The sequence below is a fragment of the Engraulis encrasicolus genome, chromosome 12, assembly GCF_034702125.1.
Source record: "Engraulis encrasicolus isolate BLACKSEA-1 chromosome 12, IST_EnEncr_1.0, whole genome shotgun sequence".
Lineage (NCBI taxonomy): Eukaryota > Metazoa > Chordata > Actinopteri > Clupeiformes > Engraulidae > Engraulis > Engraulis encrasicolus.
This window is the reverse complement of record NC_085868.1, coordinates 55966857-55985427: the sequence shown is the minus strand read 5'-3', so window position 1 is coordinate 55985427 and position 18571 is coordinate 55966857. Positions and strand designations below refer to the sequence as shown.

The following is an 18571-nucleotide window of genomic DNA, read 5'->3' as shown; positions in this document are numbered from 1 at the left end:
GAGAGAACAGAGTGTGATGTATAAATACCACGAGAGAACAGAGTGTGATGTATAAATACCACGAGAGGACAGAGTGTGATGTATAAATACCACGAGAGAACAGAGTGTGATGTATAAATACCACGAGAGGACAGAGTGTGATGTATAAATACCACGAGAGAACAGAGTGTGATGTATAAATACCACGAGAGAACAGAGTGTGATGTATAAATACCACGAGAGGACAGAGTGTGATGTATAAATACCACGAGAGGACAGAGTGTGATGTATAAATACCACGAGAGAACAGAGTGTGATGTATAAATACCACGAGAGGACAGAGTGTGATTCCCATAATCAGCAGTGCCGGGATGGAGAACAGATGGGAACAAAACAGCAAAACGGTGTCTGTAAATTCTCTGGAAGTTCTCTGTTTAGGGTGCAGAGAGAGGAAAGAGGAGGGCAGACACGAGTGGATTCTCTGGAAATTCTCTGGAAATTTTGTTCCACAGAGGACATTATAGGCATTATTATTATTATCACTACTGAGCACCAAGACAGACATTTTCTTTTATGTTACTTCTTACAGTAGTGGTTCTTAACCTGGGGTGCGGGCACCCCGTGGGGGTGCGCCAGAGATTTCAGGGGGTGCACGGAATCTGGTTTGTGTTGAGGTTGTGATCAAAGTTCGGCTTGTGAGCATTATAATTAGGCCAAATCAAATCCAAACTAATACATGTTTTGGTCCCCATGTAAAAGCATTAAGATATTGATCAGCGTCTCAAGCAAGAAACATTATTATTAATCACTTCAATCAAGTGCGTATACACAAGTAGAAGTTTGAGTTGGGGGTGCACGGCTTGTCTTGGGCACAGGTACGGGGATGCTTTAAGAAAAAAAGGTTAAGAACCACTGTCTTACAGAATTAGCAGCCGGTTGCTTTTAATTTCATTTGAGCATGTTATATAAAGTTGATCAATTCTGCTGGCACATCACACATGCTATAACACAATGTAGCAATGCTACACGGATCCATTGACTTTTACTCGCTTAGCGACATGCTCCCTCTTTTAACTTGTCTTAAAAGAAGACAACACTTAACATGAAAAACAAGACACTTTACCAACTATATAAACCCTGGTCAACGATTTTAACTGTATTAAGCCCCAAAATAATAATAATAATAATAATAATTGTATTTGTATAGCACTGTATCATACAAGGGATGCAACTCAAAGTGCTTAACAAATGAGAAAAAAGAACATAATTGTTAGAGATGGATTTAAAAGGAGAGGAAGAGAGGAGAGGCAGAGATAGCAGGAAGGCAGAGGAAGAAGAGATAGAAAGAGATCGTAGAGTCATAGGGTCAACGTAGGTTAGGACCAGGATTCTTAGATGCGTAAGGTCCATAGTGGCTGGGCCACAGACATCATATATGAAGACTAGATACGTCATCGCGTATTTCAAGCACGTCCGCACAGGTCGGCCATATTAGCGCAGCCCTGTTAGAGATTCTCTGGCGCAGCCTAAACTCTCCACAGACCCTCCGTTACACCTGAAGTAAACTGAAGAGTTGAAACGTTGGGATACTTAAAAATGTATACTGTTGCTTCGCTGAAATATTGACACGTGTTTATAAATGGTAGGGCTCCTTAAAACTTAAGTGTAGACTGGGATAAAACGCCCAGGAGAGTAATAGGCCTATGCTTCCCACTTAACCTATTTGTCCAAAAAATTAGATAGACCTACAGCTAATACACATTTTAACCATTGCTGTGCATTACGTTGACGGCATGGATATATTCATTGCATCAAATTATAGACGACAGAGATGACGTACTGGAAGAGAGATGTAGCCTACAGCGCAACAAGTTAATTATATCTGGATGGCTTTAGCGTCACGACTCATTTTGAACACAAGGTGGAGCTGTCGAAACCAAAGTAGAATGTAGACTACAAGTGAACGTTTATTTGTTATTTTACTGAAAATATAAAAGATTACTTTGTGCATTTGTTTATGGGATCTATTTAATTACCTGAATAAGCCTACTGAATTATATTATACATGATTTTAGACCTATGAACATTATAATATAATGTAATATAATATAATAATAATGTGAATATGCAGCTGGGACACTGTGACGCCTTGGCAGCTAGGAGTTGGCAAGGATGAAAAGGTGGGTCTTCAGCTGCTTCTTGAACGAGTCGACACCAGTAGGCTAGATTGCTGTAATGCTCTCTTCGGTGGCCTGCCAAAAAAGTGCATTGACAAATTGCAACTCATTCAGAATTCTGCGGCAAGAATCCTAACAAGGACCAGAAGGAGAGAGCACATAATTCCTGTCTTGGCAGGTCTTCATTGGCTGCCTGTCTCATACAGAATCGACTTTAAGATCTGACAGTATTTAAAGCATCAAATTGACTTGTCCCCAGTTACATCCCTGACATGCTCTCTTTTTATGCCCCTGCTCGAGCTCTCAGATCCACTGATTCCAAGCTGCTAAGGACTCTCACCCCTCCACGAAAGAAGATTGGCGACGCTGCGTTCGTGTGTTATGCGCCCAAGAGATGGAATGCCCTCCCCATCGAGATCCGATCAGCCAGCTCCATCGACTCTTTCAAGAAGCAGCTAAAGACCCGCCTTTTCACCCTTGCCTACTCCTAGCTGCCCAGGCGTCAATATGTCGCTTAGCCAGTGAAAGTCAATGGATCCGTGTAGCATTGTAGCATGCTACACGGATCCATTGACTTTCACTAGCTTAGCAACATGCTCCCTCTTTTAACTTGTCTTAAAGCAAGACAACGGCTTACACGAAAAATAAGACACTTTACCACCTTTATAAACTCTGCCCAACGATTTTAACTGAATTAAGCTCCAAAATAGTGGCATAGCCCTTTAACAGGGAAATGGGAATCAGTTGAGGTGATGGTAAAACAAAGCATTCCTTCCATTAGCATTTGTTAGTGCAGACCAGTATGCTTTCAGGCCACGTGTCTTAGGAGAATCCTGTTTTCGGTTATAGTTTAATATACTGATAGAGACTTGTAGTAGATTTTTTTTTAATATATATATTTTTGGAGGCTTTACAAGCCTTTATTTGTGTTTTATATGACAGGACTGTGAAGTAGAGACAGCAAGCAAGTTGGGACAGAGATGGGGAATGGCTGGCAAAGGACCCGGGCAGGGAACCGACCCCCGGTCGGCCAAGTAGTAGATGAGTGCCCTAGCATTAACTCATTCAGTGCCAGCCATTTTTCAAATTCAGACCGGGGGGTTGCCAGGCTTTTTTCAACGTTTCAGTGATTTTTCAAGAGCCATAAAAATTGAGTTCTTTGTCCTTGTAAACAACAAACATTCCAGATCAACGTGTTAGGCCCCACCCCCCATAAAAAACGCAATTGACTTGATGTGAAGTCTTTTGCACTGTGCCATACATTCTGAAAATACTCGTTTTCAAGTCCAGTCGCTTTGGTTATAAAGCGTCTGCCAAATGTAATGTAATGCAATGTAATGTAATGTATACATGCATTTTCAGGTTGGACAATCAGACATTCATATTCAAATATGACAATCATGTAGCGGTACTGTATTTAGCGGTACTGTATGTATGTTAAGCTATGGCTGTCAGAGTGACACTAATAAAAATGTTGAACACAAACACAGATTTGCATATGATGAGACATTGCCATTCATTCTTCTTCAGTTCAATATAATCCGCATTGCACTACCCCAGAATGGAGCCATAGTGGAAAAACAAAGCAAGTGAAATCATTGTGCAGTTTGTTTATTGCATTCTGAAATACACACTTCACATTTTAAGAACAGATTTATTTGCACTGCAGCGTCAATGCTGGATATTTCATCACACTTCAACACACACTATTGATTCTCCTTCCTCTCACAATTACCTGGTGATCAACTTCACAGTATTCTGCCTATTAAGCAAACAGTAACAACAACAACAATGCCCTTTCGACACAAAAAAATACATTCAAGTCTGAGGAATTCAAAATTCATGACCTATTTTCTTTCCGTCACATTTATCATGTTTTGTGATCTCTCTCTTTCCATCTCACTCCCTGTGCACATGTCAGGTTAGTACAAAAGTTTAAATAATTTAAGGTTAGTTCTGTAGCTCACCCACCCCTCCTCATTATTCATCCATACAGTACTCTATTTTCTCTTAGAAAGTCAGATTACGTTTATATTCAATTTAAACCTGATGTAAAGGTTTAAGATTTTTTTAATTTATATTTTTCTTTAAAAAAAACATGGTTACTGTTGGTTCAAAGGACTCGGCATAGGACCTTAACATTATAGCGCGACAGAAATAATAACTTGGTAGTACCAAGGGCAAAGTGATGTTTTCACAGTATAGCATAGTTACAGGTGGCAATTAAGATTTGGCAAGCTGATTTCAAGTTATGACAGAAACTTCACACTTCATTCATTCCTAAACTGCGGTCAGGAGTTTTTGAGAGCACGGTCAATGCCATCATGATTATTTCTTTCAAAAGTTATTAATAACAAAAGTAGAAGGGAAAAAATACATTTTCCTCACATTACACGGAGAAATCTGTCGCTTTTCCAGTTCTTCCGTCTGGCCTAAATATCCATTGAAATCCCAAATCCTCCGTTTCTGTCATCAGTTAAACGATGTTGGTTTTTTTCTCCTGACCCGGTCCTGGACTACAGCCATATGCACAACAGTTTGGCATAATAATAATATAGTGAATTGTCTGACATATGCTCTAAATGATATGAAGGGTTTATTTGCAAAACGGTGTATCTCCATTTTTTGACTTTTTTTTGCATGTTATCATTGGAAATGACTGTCCAGATGTCATAGCACCCATGTGTGAATTATTACCATTCAAATATTTTGAGAACATACTTTTTTAAGCTATATAAAAGGCATTTTGCAATGCATTTAAATGGAATGCCCAACATAAAAATGTCAATTTCCCAACATTCTATAAAATGGAGATACACCGTTTTGCAAATGAAGCCTTCATATAGTGTGGGAGTGTGGGGAGCAAACATGGCGTCCATAAAACACGTGATCAGCCCAAAACCAATCAGCATAGCGGGATAGCTCAACGTTTGAACCCATAGTTGGCCAGACTCTCTTAGTCTCTCTTAGTATACGGCTCCGTCCCTTTTGGTGACTTGGACCCAAATGCCATCCTTTGGTCCCAGAGTGGTGTGGGACTTCAGCTCCAGGGGCACCTACAAATGTGGACAGGAGAAAGAGCATTATTTCGGAATATTGTCAATATTACGTTTACTACATGTGTGGAACAGTGTTCTGCAACTGGAATATTCCTTGCACACACTGTGGGTGGGTATGTTTAAGTGTGTGTACCTGGGTTGGTTTTGTGGACAGCGTGTGTGCTTGTGCGTGCGTGCGTGCGTGTGTGTCAGTAGTACCTTTGTCTCGCTGCATGCCTGCACAGTATAGCGCTGCATGATGAGCACCAAGGCCATCTTCATCTCCAGCTGGGCCAATCGCATGCCCACGCAGCTCCGAGGCCCCGCCCCAAAGGGGAGGTACACAAACGGGTGCCGGTCGGCCTTGGCCTCTGCTGTGAACCTGCCGCCGGATTGGACAGCCGCGTCATTAATTACATCACTTAAAGGGGTATGCCACTATTTACTATGACTTAATACAGTTAAAATCGTTGGCCAGGGTTTATAAAGGTGGTAAAGTGTCTTATTTTTCATGTTAAGCATTATCTTGCTTTAAGACAAGTTAAAAGAGGGAGTATGTAGCTAAGCTAGTGAAAGTCAATGGATCACTGTAGCATCTAGCATGCTACACGTATGCATTGACTTTCACTAGCTTAGCGACATGCTACCTCTTTTAACTTGTCTTAAAGCAAGACAACGGCTTACATGAAAAATAAGACACTTTACCACCTTTATAAACCCTGGCCAACGATTTTAACTGTATTAAGCCCCAAAATAGTGGCATACCCCTTTAATTACATTTAAATGACCTGTATGTAACATGGCGAAAGGATGCCATTAATGACATTTAAATGAGGTACTATATATAAAATACAATTTAAATTAAGTGTATGTAAAGACGGCAATCCATCTTCACATTAATGTGCCCGATTGTGGGCAAGCACACATTACACATTATAATCTGTCATGTTAATGCACATGCTCACATTGTTACACAAATGGGCACACACACACACACACACACACACACACACACACACACTAAATAACCTCACACACAATACACACACTCACCTCTCTGGAATGAATTTCTCTGGTTCAGGCCAGTGCTCTGGGTCGTAGTGGAGGTAAGCTGCCGGGATCTCAAGTGTTGCTCCTTTAGGCAGGAACTGGCCATTTATCACACAGTCCTCCTCCACAGTGCGAGAAAACCTTAAACACACACACACACACACACACACACACACACACACACACACACACACACACACACACACACACAATACACGAACATACACACACACACACACACACACACACACACACACACACACACACACACACACACACACACACACACACACACACACACACACACAATACACGAACATACACACACACACACACACACATTCAGAGAAAGTGAGAGAAACACACATGCATTAGCACAGACAGTCAATTTTACACACGCACAGAAGTATCAATGTAGATAAAGATTAATCACACAGAAGTATCAATGTAGATAAAGATTAATCACGCAGAAGTATCAATGTAGATAAAGATTAATCATGCAGAAGTATCAATGTAGATAAAGATTAATCATGCAGAAGTATCAATGTAGATAAAGATTAATCGCACAGAAGTATCAATGTAGATAAAGATTAATCACACAGAAGTATCAATGTAGATAAAGATTATTCATGCAGAAGTATCAATGTAGATAAAGATTAATCATGCAGAAGTATCAATGTAGATAAAGATTATTCATGCAGAAGTATCAATGTTTTGTTCCGAGGCCGTCTGCATGAAAAATGTGAAGAAACCCAGCTTTCTAAAAAGTTTAGGGGTTCGTACGAAAAATGAAACAAAAATATCAGAAACAACATATGTGGAGCTCGTGGCACAACTCGAAGGGGATCGAAATATCATTTCAATGTCGCCAGTGGAATACATGCTACGATTTTCGGCTAAAAACGCTGTTGAGGTCCCATGAAATCGGGGGAAGTGACGTCGCTTTCAAGCTGTATGGCCCACTGTACTGTAGGGTTGCACGGTATACCGGTATCGAGTGTTCAAACGTTAGTTCTGGCCAGGCCATGGTAGTCAAGAAGCGTGCCGCCTTTCCCCTCACCTCTAATTGATCCAGGTGTATCCCCTTTGCCGATCAGCTTTCCTCCCAAGCGATTAAATTCGACCCCTTTCTCCCTGATGTGTACGCTGCTTGGTTTTTTGCTACCCACCTCCTCCCCATGCTCCACCTTGTCGTGTATGACATGGCAAATTCTTCTTGTCATGTTGCCTGGTTCTGTTCATGGGGGAAATATTTATCTCTCCCTGTCTAGCCGGGGTGAGAATTCCCTAACTGCTGCTGACCCCTTTTTCATGGTGCTCATGGAAATAGGGGGGCTCCTCTGAACAGAGCCATACCGCCAAATGTAAATCAGAATTTCAATAAAGAAATTGCATTCAGATTCTTTTCTTGTGTTTCTTGACTAAAATGGTTTTGACAGAAATAAAAAAGTACCTCACTAAGGCATTTAAAACGGTACTATACTGCGTTTGAAAAGTACCGGTAGGCTATGCAACAAATGTGGCAAACGGCAACAGCTGCTGTTTGTAAACACTCCAAACTGAATAGCGGTTAGCGTTAGCGATTGTTAGCACTTTTATTTGTAACTTAAATTTACAGTTGGAATAGTACCATGCTGTACTGTATGCAGAATTTGCACAAGTGACATTATTTCTGATTGCTTTGTGAATCCATACTGTAAAATTGCCTCTTTCACTGTTGCAAGTTAGCTAAACATGCTAGGTTACAGACAACTAGCTCATTTACACGGAGGGAGAGAAGAGGTGGCTTCAGAGATTTTGATAGGAAGGTGAGATGGGACAGCACAATCGTAACGCAAATATGGCGTCTAACCGCACATCTCCCGCCTTTCTGGTAACAAGAGCCAATGTGCCTGCTGAGCTGCGGTGCCAGTGATCCAATCATCTGGCTGCATCGGCGCACACAAAATGATGCGCATGCTCAGTTGTGAAAAGCCGTTGCTCTCGTGCCGTTACGGAACAACTGCGCCTGTGCTCTGTCAAAAAAAATGTGAGAAAAGTGGCTTAAAAAGCTTTGTTTTGACTCGTATAACACAACCAAGCAGTCTAGATTGATCAGTTTTTCACGGTGGTTTCAATCATATGGTTTTCACAACTGTTGGGTTCTTCCCCGTCCTATACTCAGTTTCCCCATTCATTTTTCCCATTGACTCTCAGATCTGATCTACATAATCGCGAAATAGCACCCCGAAGGCGTCAACAAGATGGCCGCCATCTGTCCCCTCTCGATCTAAACCGTCTCTGGTGGCTTTGCCTGCCTGCTGCGTCGTGTCGTGTGTGTGAGAGTGGGTGAGTGAGAGAGAGAGAGAGGCGCTTCTGATTGGATCAGCGGGAGTAACACATTAACCCTTGAAGTGCTGGGGAACAGCAAGTAGGCCTAGTGGCTGTAATATTGAGTTGGGTGTTTTTGTTAAAATCTACCAGCAGTGAAAACAAGCAAATGTGCAAGAAATAATTCACTGCACATTCACTAACAGTTCATATCACATTTGAACTAAAAGTAACTTACTATGATGTGATTTGTGTTATCCAAATACATATCCACTCATTCTCTTGTATTTTGTGTCATTTTAATAAAATTATTTGGATGGCATTATTAAAAATGCTGCTGTTTCAGCGTAGAGTAGACTATTGTGACAGTGTTATATTGAGATTGGCCTGATTTTTTTTTTTTTTTGTACCGAAAAGTACCGAAAAGTACCGAAGTACCGATACCGGTACCGTTACCAAAATATTGGTATAGTGACAACACTACTGCACTGTAGGCTACCTGAGGCCTGGCGGGTACATCCTTAATGCCTCTTGGTATGGTGACAACACTACTGCACTGTAGGCTACCTCAGGGCTGGGGGGTACATCCTTAATGCCTCAGACACCACCATGTCCATGTACTTCAGTCCCTGCACATTACAGTAGTCTGGGGAGTCCTGCAGGAGAGAGAGAGAGAGAGAGAGAGAGAGAGAGAGAGAGAGAGAGAGAGAGAGAGAGAGAGAGAGAGAGAGAGAGAGAGAGAGAGAGAGAGAGAGAGAGCGAGAGAGAGAACAGGAGGAGAGAGAGAGAGAAGAGGAGAGAGAGAGAGAGAGAAGGACAGGAGAGAGAGAGAGAGAGAGAGAGAGAGAGAGAGAGAGAAGGACAGGAGAGAGAGAGAGAGAGAGAGAGAGAGAGAGAGAGAGAGAGAGAGACAGGAGAGAGAGAAGGACAGGAGAGATAGAGAGAAGGACAGGAGAGAGAGAGAGAGAGAGAGAGAGAGAGAGAGAGAGAGAGAGAGAGAGAGAGAGAGAGAGAGAGAGAGAGAGAGAGAGAGAGAGAGAGAGAGAGAGAGAGAGATTTGTTTTACAAACTAGCAAACAAATGAGCAAACGCTGGCAGAGACATTATCGTCTTAGAGTGTGTGTGTGTGTGTCTGTGTGTGTGTGTGTGTGTGTGTGTGTGTGTGTGTGTGTGTGTGTGTGTGTCTGTGTGTGTGTGTGTGTCTGTGTGTGTGTGTGTGTGTGTGTGTGTGTGTCTGTGTGTGTGTGTGTGTGTGTGTGTGTGTGTGTGTGTGTGTGTGTGTGTGTGTGTGTGTGTGTTTGTGTGTGTGTGTCTGTGTGTGTGTGTGTGTGTGTGTGTGTGTGTGACTGCTGTGCGGATTCAGACAGCATAGCAGGTACATTTTTACTGTAATAAGCATACGGCTGGCTGTAGGCATAGACCATGGCCGGATTATCCCTGAGGCCCAGGGGCACCAGCCATATTGAGGGACCACTTCGAAATTTTCAGTTCCTCTGATTTTGCTATGGATAGGTATGTGTTTGAGAAAAACGAACATTGTTATTTCATTCTATAAAGCACCGACAACATTTCCTCCGAATTTTGAAAGAAAATATTGTCATTTAGATCATTTATTTGCAGAAAAATTCTAAATGGTCAAAATAACACATAAGATGCAATGTTTCCAAATCTCAAAAAAGCAAAGAAAACAAGATGATATTAACTTTAAAACAACATAATAGTAATATGTTAACTTAAGAAGAGTTCAGAAATCAATATTTGGTGGAATAAGCCATATTTGTAGCTTTCATGCGTTTTGGTATGCATCCATTTGTCCTTCACATTGTTCTCTGATGACTTTATTTCAGGCCTGGTGCAAGAATTCAAGTTGCTGAGCTTGGGTCGATGGCTTGTGACCATTCAGCCTCCTCTTGATCACATTCCAGAGGTTTTCAAGGGGGTTCGGGCCTGCAGTTTGGGCGGACCATGTCAGGGTATTGATCTGGTGGTCCTCCATCCACACCTTGATTGGCAAGCTGAGTGGCTGGAGCATTGTCCTTCTCTAAAAAGCGGTCCTCAACCTTCAGGAGCGTTGTCAGAACATTAGGAAACAAGTTTTGACCCAAGGTAACTTTGTATGTGGGTTCAGAGATGCGCCGTTTGCAAAGATGTATCTGACCGATTTCAGCCTTGCTGAAGCATCCTCAGATCATCACCAATCCTTGGCCAAATTTCTAGGGATGCACCGATACCACTTTTTTGAAAACCGAAACAAGTACGAGTACATTAATGTGTGTACTTGCCGATACCGAGTACCGATACCGATACCTTTTACCACCAAAATACAATGAAAATAAATGCATGGCCTTGTTTTTTCCCACCTGTGATATTTTTATTGTCCATTTCCATGTAGATTTAAATGTTATTAAATATATGAGGTGGCACTTTATTCAAGTCAAGTCAAGTCAAGTCAAGTCAAGTTTATTGTCAATTTCTTTACATGCACTGGTCATACAAAGAATTTGAAATTGCGTTTCTTGCTCTCCCATGCAGACATAGACTAATCTAGGTAAGGACATAGACAGTATAGACATAGACAGTACTCATACATGGACATAGACAGTATGGACGTAGACATTGCTCATACAGACATTTAAAGTGCAAGACTGGACAACAGAAGACTTGTAGAGAACATACATTAAGAGGAGGTATTTTGTTGTTCTTTTTTCTAAAAGTCCTTTATAGCGTTTCTGACATAGTAATAGTAGCATTTGAAGAAATAAATAATTAAAAAAAGGTTTTTATTAAATACACCAGCAGCAGTATGTGTGTGTGTGTGTTTGTATGTGTTTTGTGTGCGTGTGTGCGTGTGTGTGTGTGTGTGTGTGTGTGTGTGTGTGTGTGTGTGTGTGTGTGTGTGTGTGTGTGTGTGTGTGTTTAGTGCAGGTAGAAAGTGCGGTGTGCGTCTGTGTGTGTGTAACACTGTGTATGTGTGTGTGTGTGTGTGTGTGTGTGTGTGTGTGTGTATGTGTGTGAGTATGAGTTGTGTGTCAGTGTGTGTATGTTTGGGTTTAGTGCAGAAAGTGCAGTGTGCTTGTGTGTGTGTGTGTGTGTGTGTGTGTGTGTGTGTGTGTGTGTGTGTGTGTGTGTGTGTGTGTGTGTGTGTGTGTGTGTGTGTGTGTGTGTGTGTGCATGTGTATGTTTTGAGTTAGTGCAGGTTGAAAGTTCAGTCACAGATGTAGTAGTGCAGGTGGAATGTTCAGTCGCAGATATGGTGGTGGGGATGAGGGGGGGGGAGCGTTGTCAGTGGCCTGGCTGGCTAGAGGCTGACAGTGAAGGGAGAGTGGGTTGAGTGTTCAGTATCTTGATTGCTTGATGCATCGTGCTGCTTGCAAGCCTGGTGGTACGGGAACGGAGGCGCCTGTACCTCTTTCCAGAGGGCAGGAGGCTGAACAGTTTGTGTGCAGGGTGGCTTGTGTGTTTGATGGATCATCAGTGCTTTTCGGGTGAGGCGTGCGGTGTAAATGTCCTGCAGGGAGGGGAGTGGTACTCCAATGATCTTCTTCGCTGTGTTCACAACACGCTGGAGTGTCTTCCTGTTTTTCTCCGTGCAGCTTCTCCCCACACTGTGATGCAGCTGGACCACGACGCTCTCTATGGTTCCTCTGTAGAATGTTGTCATGATGGAGGGTGTAGCACTTGCCTTCTTTAGTTATTGCGCAAGAAGTAGAGACGCTGATGGGCCTTCTTCGCCAGTGATGTAGTGTTGGTGGTCCAAGAGAGGTCGTCGCTGATGTGCACTCCAAGGAACTTGGTGCTGCTCACTCTCCACAGCATCACCGTCGATGGTCAGTGGTGGCAGTTGTTTTTGGACCCTCTGAAAGTTGACAACAATCTCCTTGGTCTTGTTGACATTCAGCAGGAGGTTGTTGTCTTTGCACCATCTGGCCAGCAGGTCTACTTCTTCTCTGTAGTGGTCTCATCGCCTTAGTGATGAGGCCCACCAGTGTTGTATCATCCGCAAACTTCACTAGATGGTTAGTGCTGTGGGTCGTTGTGCAGTCATGTGTCAGCAGCGTGAACAGCAGGGGGCTGAGAACACAACCTTGCGGAGCCCCCGTGCTCAGGGTCAGGGTGCTTGAGGTGTTATTCCCTACCCGTACTGCTTGTGGTCTCTGCATCAGGAAGTCCAGCAGCCAGTTGCAGAGGGAGGTTCTGAAACCTAGTTTGTCCAGTTTTCTGATGAGTTGTTGTGGTATTATGGTATTGAATGCTGAGCTGAAGTCAATGAACAGCATTCTCACATATGAGTCTTTATTGTCCAAGTGGGTGAGGGCTGGATGGAGGGCAGAGCAGATTTGCCCATCCTCCGTGGATCGCTTGGCTCGGTATGCGAACTGGTAGGGGTCCAGGGTGGGGGGTAGGGTGGCTTTGATGTGTGACAGGACTAGCCGTTCGAAGCACTTCATGATTATGGGCGTCAGTGCTACAGGACGGTAGTCATTGAAGCATGATGGTGATGATTTCTTCGGCACGGGTATGATGGTAAGCAAGCTTTGAAAAGTGATGGGATGACTGCTTGCTCCAGAGAGATGTTAAAGATGTCTGTGAAGACATCCTTCAGCTCTTCTGCACAATCCTTCAACACTCGGCCAGGTATGTTGTCTGGGCCAGCTGCTTTGCGTGGGTTGATGGTGGCCAGTGTCCTCTTCACACTGGCAGAGGACAGGTACAGGGGTTGATCATGGGGGGTAGGGGGAGTTTTCTGTGGATGAGTGTCATTTTGTGCTTCAAAACGGGCAAAGAAACTGTTCAGGTCGTTTAGCAGAGAGGTGTTGTTGTCACAGCTTCGTGGTGCGGGCTTATAGTCCGTGATGGCCTGTATGCCCTGCCACAGGCTCTGTGCATCTCTGCTGTCTTTGAAGTGTGTTGTTATTTTGTCCGAGTATTCCTTTTTGCTTTCCTGATGCCCTGGGACAGGTTTGCTCTTGCTGCTTTTTAGGGCCAGCTACGTCTCCTGCTCTGAAGGCTTTGTCTCTGGCCCTCAGCAGTCTGTGAACGTCTCCTGTGAACCATGGCTTCTGGTTGGCTCTGGTGGTGATGCGTTTTATTTCTGTAACATCATCAATGCATTTTGTGATGTAGGAGGTCACAGTGTCTGTGTACTCCTCAATGTCAATGTGGTTGCTGTGGGTGGCGCTGTTTTGAACATGTCCCAATCTGTGGTTTCAAAGCAGTCTTGTAGTCGTGACACGGATCCCTCTGGCCATTTTCTCACCTCCTTCAGAGCTGGTTTGGTGAGTTTTACCTTTTGTCTGTAGGCTGGCAGTAGCAGAATCGTTAGGTGGTCTGATAGGCCGATGTGGGGGATGGGCTTTGCCTTGTATGCTCTTGGTTTGGGGTATAAACAAAGTCCAGGGTGTTTTGTCCTCTTGTTGGAAAGTTAACATGTTGGTGAAATTTTGGAAGAACTGTTTTGAGATTTCCGTGGTTGAAATCTCCCATGACCACTGTGAAGGCATCTGGGTGTGCATCTTGTTGTTCACTGATTCCCCGATGCAGCTCGTTCAGTGCCTCGCTTCTGGCGCTGGGTGGTATTGTAGGAGCGAGGTAAACTGCGACCAGTAGAATGGCGGATATTTCTCTTGGTAGATAGAAGGGTCGGCACTTGATGATCATGAACTCCACTAGTGGAGAGCAGTGTCTCTGTACCACCGTAGCATTTTTGCACCAAGCATCATGTGTGTAAACACATATTCCTCCCCCTCGTTTTTTCTCTGCAAGGGCTCTGTCCGCTCGGTGGCACGTAAGTTGCTCCAGTTGTAAAGCCGAGTCCGGTATTGCCGTTCGTTCAGCCATGATTCTGTAAACACGGTTACACAGCAGTTCCTCACAGTTTTGTTCGCTGATCTTAGTAGCCGTATGTCATCCATCTTATTGTCCATAGATCTTACGTTTGCCAAGAGAATTGATGGTATTGCTGGACGAGTTGGGTTGGCTGCAAGCCGTGTTTCGACGCCACCTCGTTTGCCTCTCTTCCTAATTCTGGAGCACCTCTTTCGCCGTCGCCATGTAGGCGAAGCAGACGGGTCCGATGTATGCCGCCGTAGTATCCCAAGTTCTTCCAGTGTCTCTATTGGTATATCCAATACATCGCTTGAGTTGTCCATTCTTATCTGCAACAGCTGTTGCCGACTGTACATGCGTTCCGACATAGTTTCCGACGATAGACATTTCGAATGACACATTATAACACAAATAAACACTGCGAGTATTCCATGCTGCTTTCAAGTCCAAAGAACATGACGATATTTTGCATTGTTTTGAGTAATAGTAGTACTCGTAGCTGGTATCGGCAAGTGTTTGACGAGTACGAGTACAAGTACGAGTATAATGAGCAGTATCGGGTGCCGATACCGATACCAGTATCGATATCGGTGCATCCCTACAAATTTCACATCTAATCCAACACCTGGTCATCTAATGGCTAGCTAGAGACCTGGAGAGGTCCATGAACCACAGTATCTTGCACCCACTGTGAACTTTGGCAGAGAATAGGTGATTATCTGAGGGTGCTTCAGCAAGGCTGAGATCGGTCAGATTCATCGCTTCAAACGGCACGTCTCTGAACTCACATACAAAGTGACCTTGAGCCAAAACATGATTCCTTCTGTTCTGACAATGCCACTGAACGCTGAGGACAAATATTTTAGAGAAGGACAATGCTCCAGCCACTCAGCTTGCCAATCAAGGTGTGGATGGAGGACCATCTGATCAATACCCTGACATGGTCCGCCCAAACTGCAGGCCCGAATCCCCTTGAAAGCATCTGGAATGTGATCAAGAAGTAGAGGTGCTCCGATTGCTCGGCTGCCGATCATGACCGGCCGATAATGGCCAAAAATAGCCTGATCGGTGATCGGAAAAACATGCCGATCAAAAAAACGATCGAGAGATATTAAATTCCTCACGCAACCATTTGGCGCTGCATGTAGGCGCTGGCTCTGCGCAGCTGCAACTGCACCAAAAGAAGGCATCTTTGCTTGTCTATAACTTTTCGCCATTCCCCCCCTTCATTTCCACCATTCATAACCATATCTGCATCAACAATGATCTGATTTTCCGATCCATGCGCCGTTTACCTGACAATGTAATTTGCGATTGAGTACTCGCCAGTGAGCCATTTTACGTTATAACCTGTGTAGTTGCCTCGGTCAGCACGCGACAACTTCGCGTTGTCAGCACAAACATGTCAATTATTGTTTTCAAAGTTGTAATTGGCAGTCAGTCGATTCGTTTGATAGTCGCTGAAACACCAAACGGCGACAGTTGTGGTTAAAACTTGAGAGAGAGATTCAGAACGGTAGTGGAGCACTGCAACTGTGGACGGTGACAGAGAGGGGAGGGGCTTTCCTCACGAGGCTGCTCATTTAAAGCGACAGCTTGTTTTTTTTCTCGTATGTGGAAGACTATTTGATGTAATGTTTCAGTTTCAATTCAATCTTAAATAGTTTAGTTATTCTATGCAATAACTTATACATTGATTAATACTGTAGACTGTAGGCCTATTACCAACACTAGTCTGAAAGATAATAATAATAATAATAATAATAAAAAAAATAATAATAATAGGCCTAATAATAATAGCCTAATAATAGACATGTGCAAATTAAGATTGATTGGTTTATGGGCAGAAATGGTAGGTATCAATAAGCATAATTAATAGGCTATTAAAAAAATAGGGAATCATTTTTGTGATCGACAATGATCGGTAATCGGCAGATAAAGATTTTTGGTGATCGGTATCGGTGATCAGGCCAAAAAATGGTGATCGGAGCACCTCTATCAAGAAGAAGCTGGATGGTCACAAGCCATCGACCCAAGCTCAGCAACTTGTCCACTCAGCTACTCTACTACTGGAGACATTGAGAATGGACTAGCTCCGAAACGTCTGTTTCTCCAATTAACCTCAGACTTCTATTGTTTAATTTCGGCAGTTTTAAGTCTTGTGTGCCTCCTGGTTTCCATTATCTTGAGAAAGAGAGAGAGACGGCCGCTGAATGCAAAGTGAGATGCCGTTTGTATGTGTGTGCTAGGCTTGTGAGTGATTCTACGATTCCCCTACGCTTTTGGCAAAAGCAAAATGTCAATTATCAGTATTTTTTTTCAACTAAATGACCTAGATGTTTACATAGTGTATATATTTAAGTTTCCAAACAAACAAATTGCTAAGCTTAATCTTAAATCATTTGATAAATACTCTAATGAAAGCGAACATTTGCTTAATTATTTTGTCAACAGTGTTATGGACAAATACTATGTCATTTCAAACATATATAAAAATACTACAGAGTTGAAACAATATATGTTTGAAAGTGCTTATGTCCCTTATCAGTAATGTTGTCATTAATCTGTGCAACTGATATAGAAAATGTGATTGTTGAGCTTCATAAGTAGGATTTTATGAGTCACTGTGATACAGACTGACACATTTTTCGTCATAAATCCCTGTGACGTCTGATTTGAATATAGTCACCCTCCTTACACAAGACTTCCTTCTCCAGAGATAATCCCTAGTGTATGTTCATAGGATTTTTCCAACACATAAGGGATCAATAGCGCAAAAACACTTTCAAAACAGTCAACGGTGTTACTCAACTGTGTTACGGTTGAAGTCGGCACTTTTTTAGGAGAAAAAAACAGAGCAGACAAACCCATCTCCCTAGAACACAAATTATTTTGTTTGTTTGTCTGTCAATATGGATATAAATTGGCAAAAACATACTCCTCCTCAACTGTCATCATACTCCTCCTCAACTGTCATCAGTGTTGCCAGATTGGGCTGGTTCCCGCCCAATTGGGCTGCTTAGGATGGCCGTGTGCGGGTAAAAATGGCATCTATCAGAAAAACCTTCCCACGGCCATATAAATCAATAGAATTGGGCGGGTTCTTAGGGCGGATTTTGATCATTTTTTGGGCTGGAAATCATCAGCCTCATCTGGCAACCCTGACTGTCATACTTAATTGTAACACCATTGACGGTAACACCGTTGACATTTCAGCCATTTTTATGGTGTTGTGCTAACTGAGCACCTCAGAAGTTCCACCACAACACCTTAATCAATTCATGTATCTGTATGCTTTATCTGTGTTTTTCTACATGTGATTTCTAATTCAGATTCTTATGAATATGTTGATAACACTGTGGACAGGCAATTTTCCCGCTATGAGAACATGAAAAAGAATGGATTAAATTATGGAAGGATGGAGCTCAAAATTTACCAAAAAGTCTTCCTGTATCCTGCCAAAGAGGTTATGACATCACGTGATGTTATTCGTATGGCCTAAGACCAAACCATTACTGATTTATGGAGGAGGTTTCAGACCGTGACACGGTTAACACAGTTTTTGTGGACACACACAAAATGGCAAATTTCATGTATAATGGAAAGGACAGTGGTCTTTCTGACAGTTTTGTCATATTGTGATGATTACTGTGAATCAACATTTGCAATCATCTTGGGCAAAACAAGTTTCTTTACATGCTAATATGAAGACTGAATCTGACATTTGGAAAACAGGACGGCATGAAAACGCCCAAAACCAGTATTAAATATTCATTCTTGCTGAGGGAAATAATGCTATGTCTACACTTTCTGTATTATATGAAAGATAAATGTTTTCTAATGTCCAAAACATCATTGGATGCAGTTAATAGTTAGTGGAATTGCCAAATAAAATCCACGGACTTAAAGTGTAGGCGAATTAGAGAATCACTCGTATGCGTATGCGAGTGTAACTTGTGTTTGCTGATATGCATGTTCCATACGGCAAAAGCCAGTCAGGGGGCAGCAGAGTTGAAGGTATTTGTGTGAATACACAAGGCACATTCACATACAGTGCGTGAATGCGTGAGTGCGTGCGTGCGTGTTTGCGCGCGCGTGTGTGTGTGTGTGTGTGTAACTTACGTGTCTTGTAAAGAAGTGGTGTGTAGTTGAAGGTATTTGTGTGAATACACAAGGCACATTCACATACAG

The 18571-nt window shown here is 42.8% G+C and overlaps 1 protein-coding gene across 1 annotated transcript in view; it reads right to left on the bottom strand.

Annotated features, from left to right (window-relative positions):
* Positions 1-4298: 4298 nt before the first annotated feature.
* LOC134460416 (thromboxane-A synthase-like) overlaps positions 4299-18571 on the bottom strand; it is a 33395-nt gene continuing 19122 nt past the window's right edge. Inside the window, exons 10-13 of the mRNA XM_063212837.1 lie at positions 9122-9210; positions 6248-6385; positions 5414-5576; positions 4299-5212 (exon numbers count right to left, since the gene is read on the bottom strand). Of these exons, the coding sequence (XP_063068907.1) occupies positions 5123-5212; positions 5414-5576; positions 6248-6385; positions 9122-9210 (480 nt within the window). The 3' untranslated portion in view covers positions 4299-5122. The remainder of the gene's footprint in view (positions 5213-5413; positions 5577-6247; positions 6386-9121; positions 9211-18571) is intronic.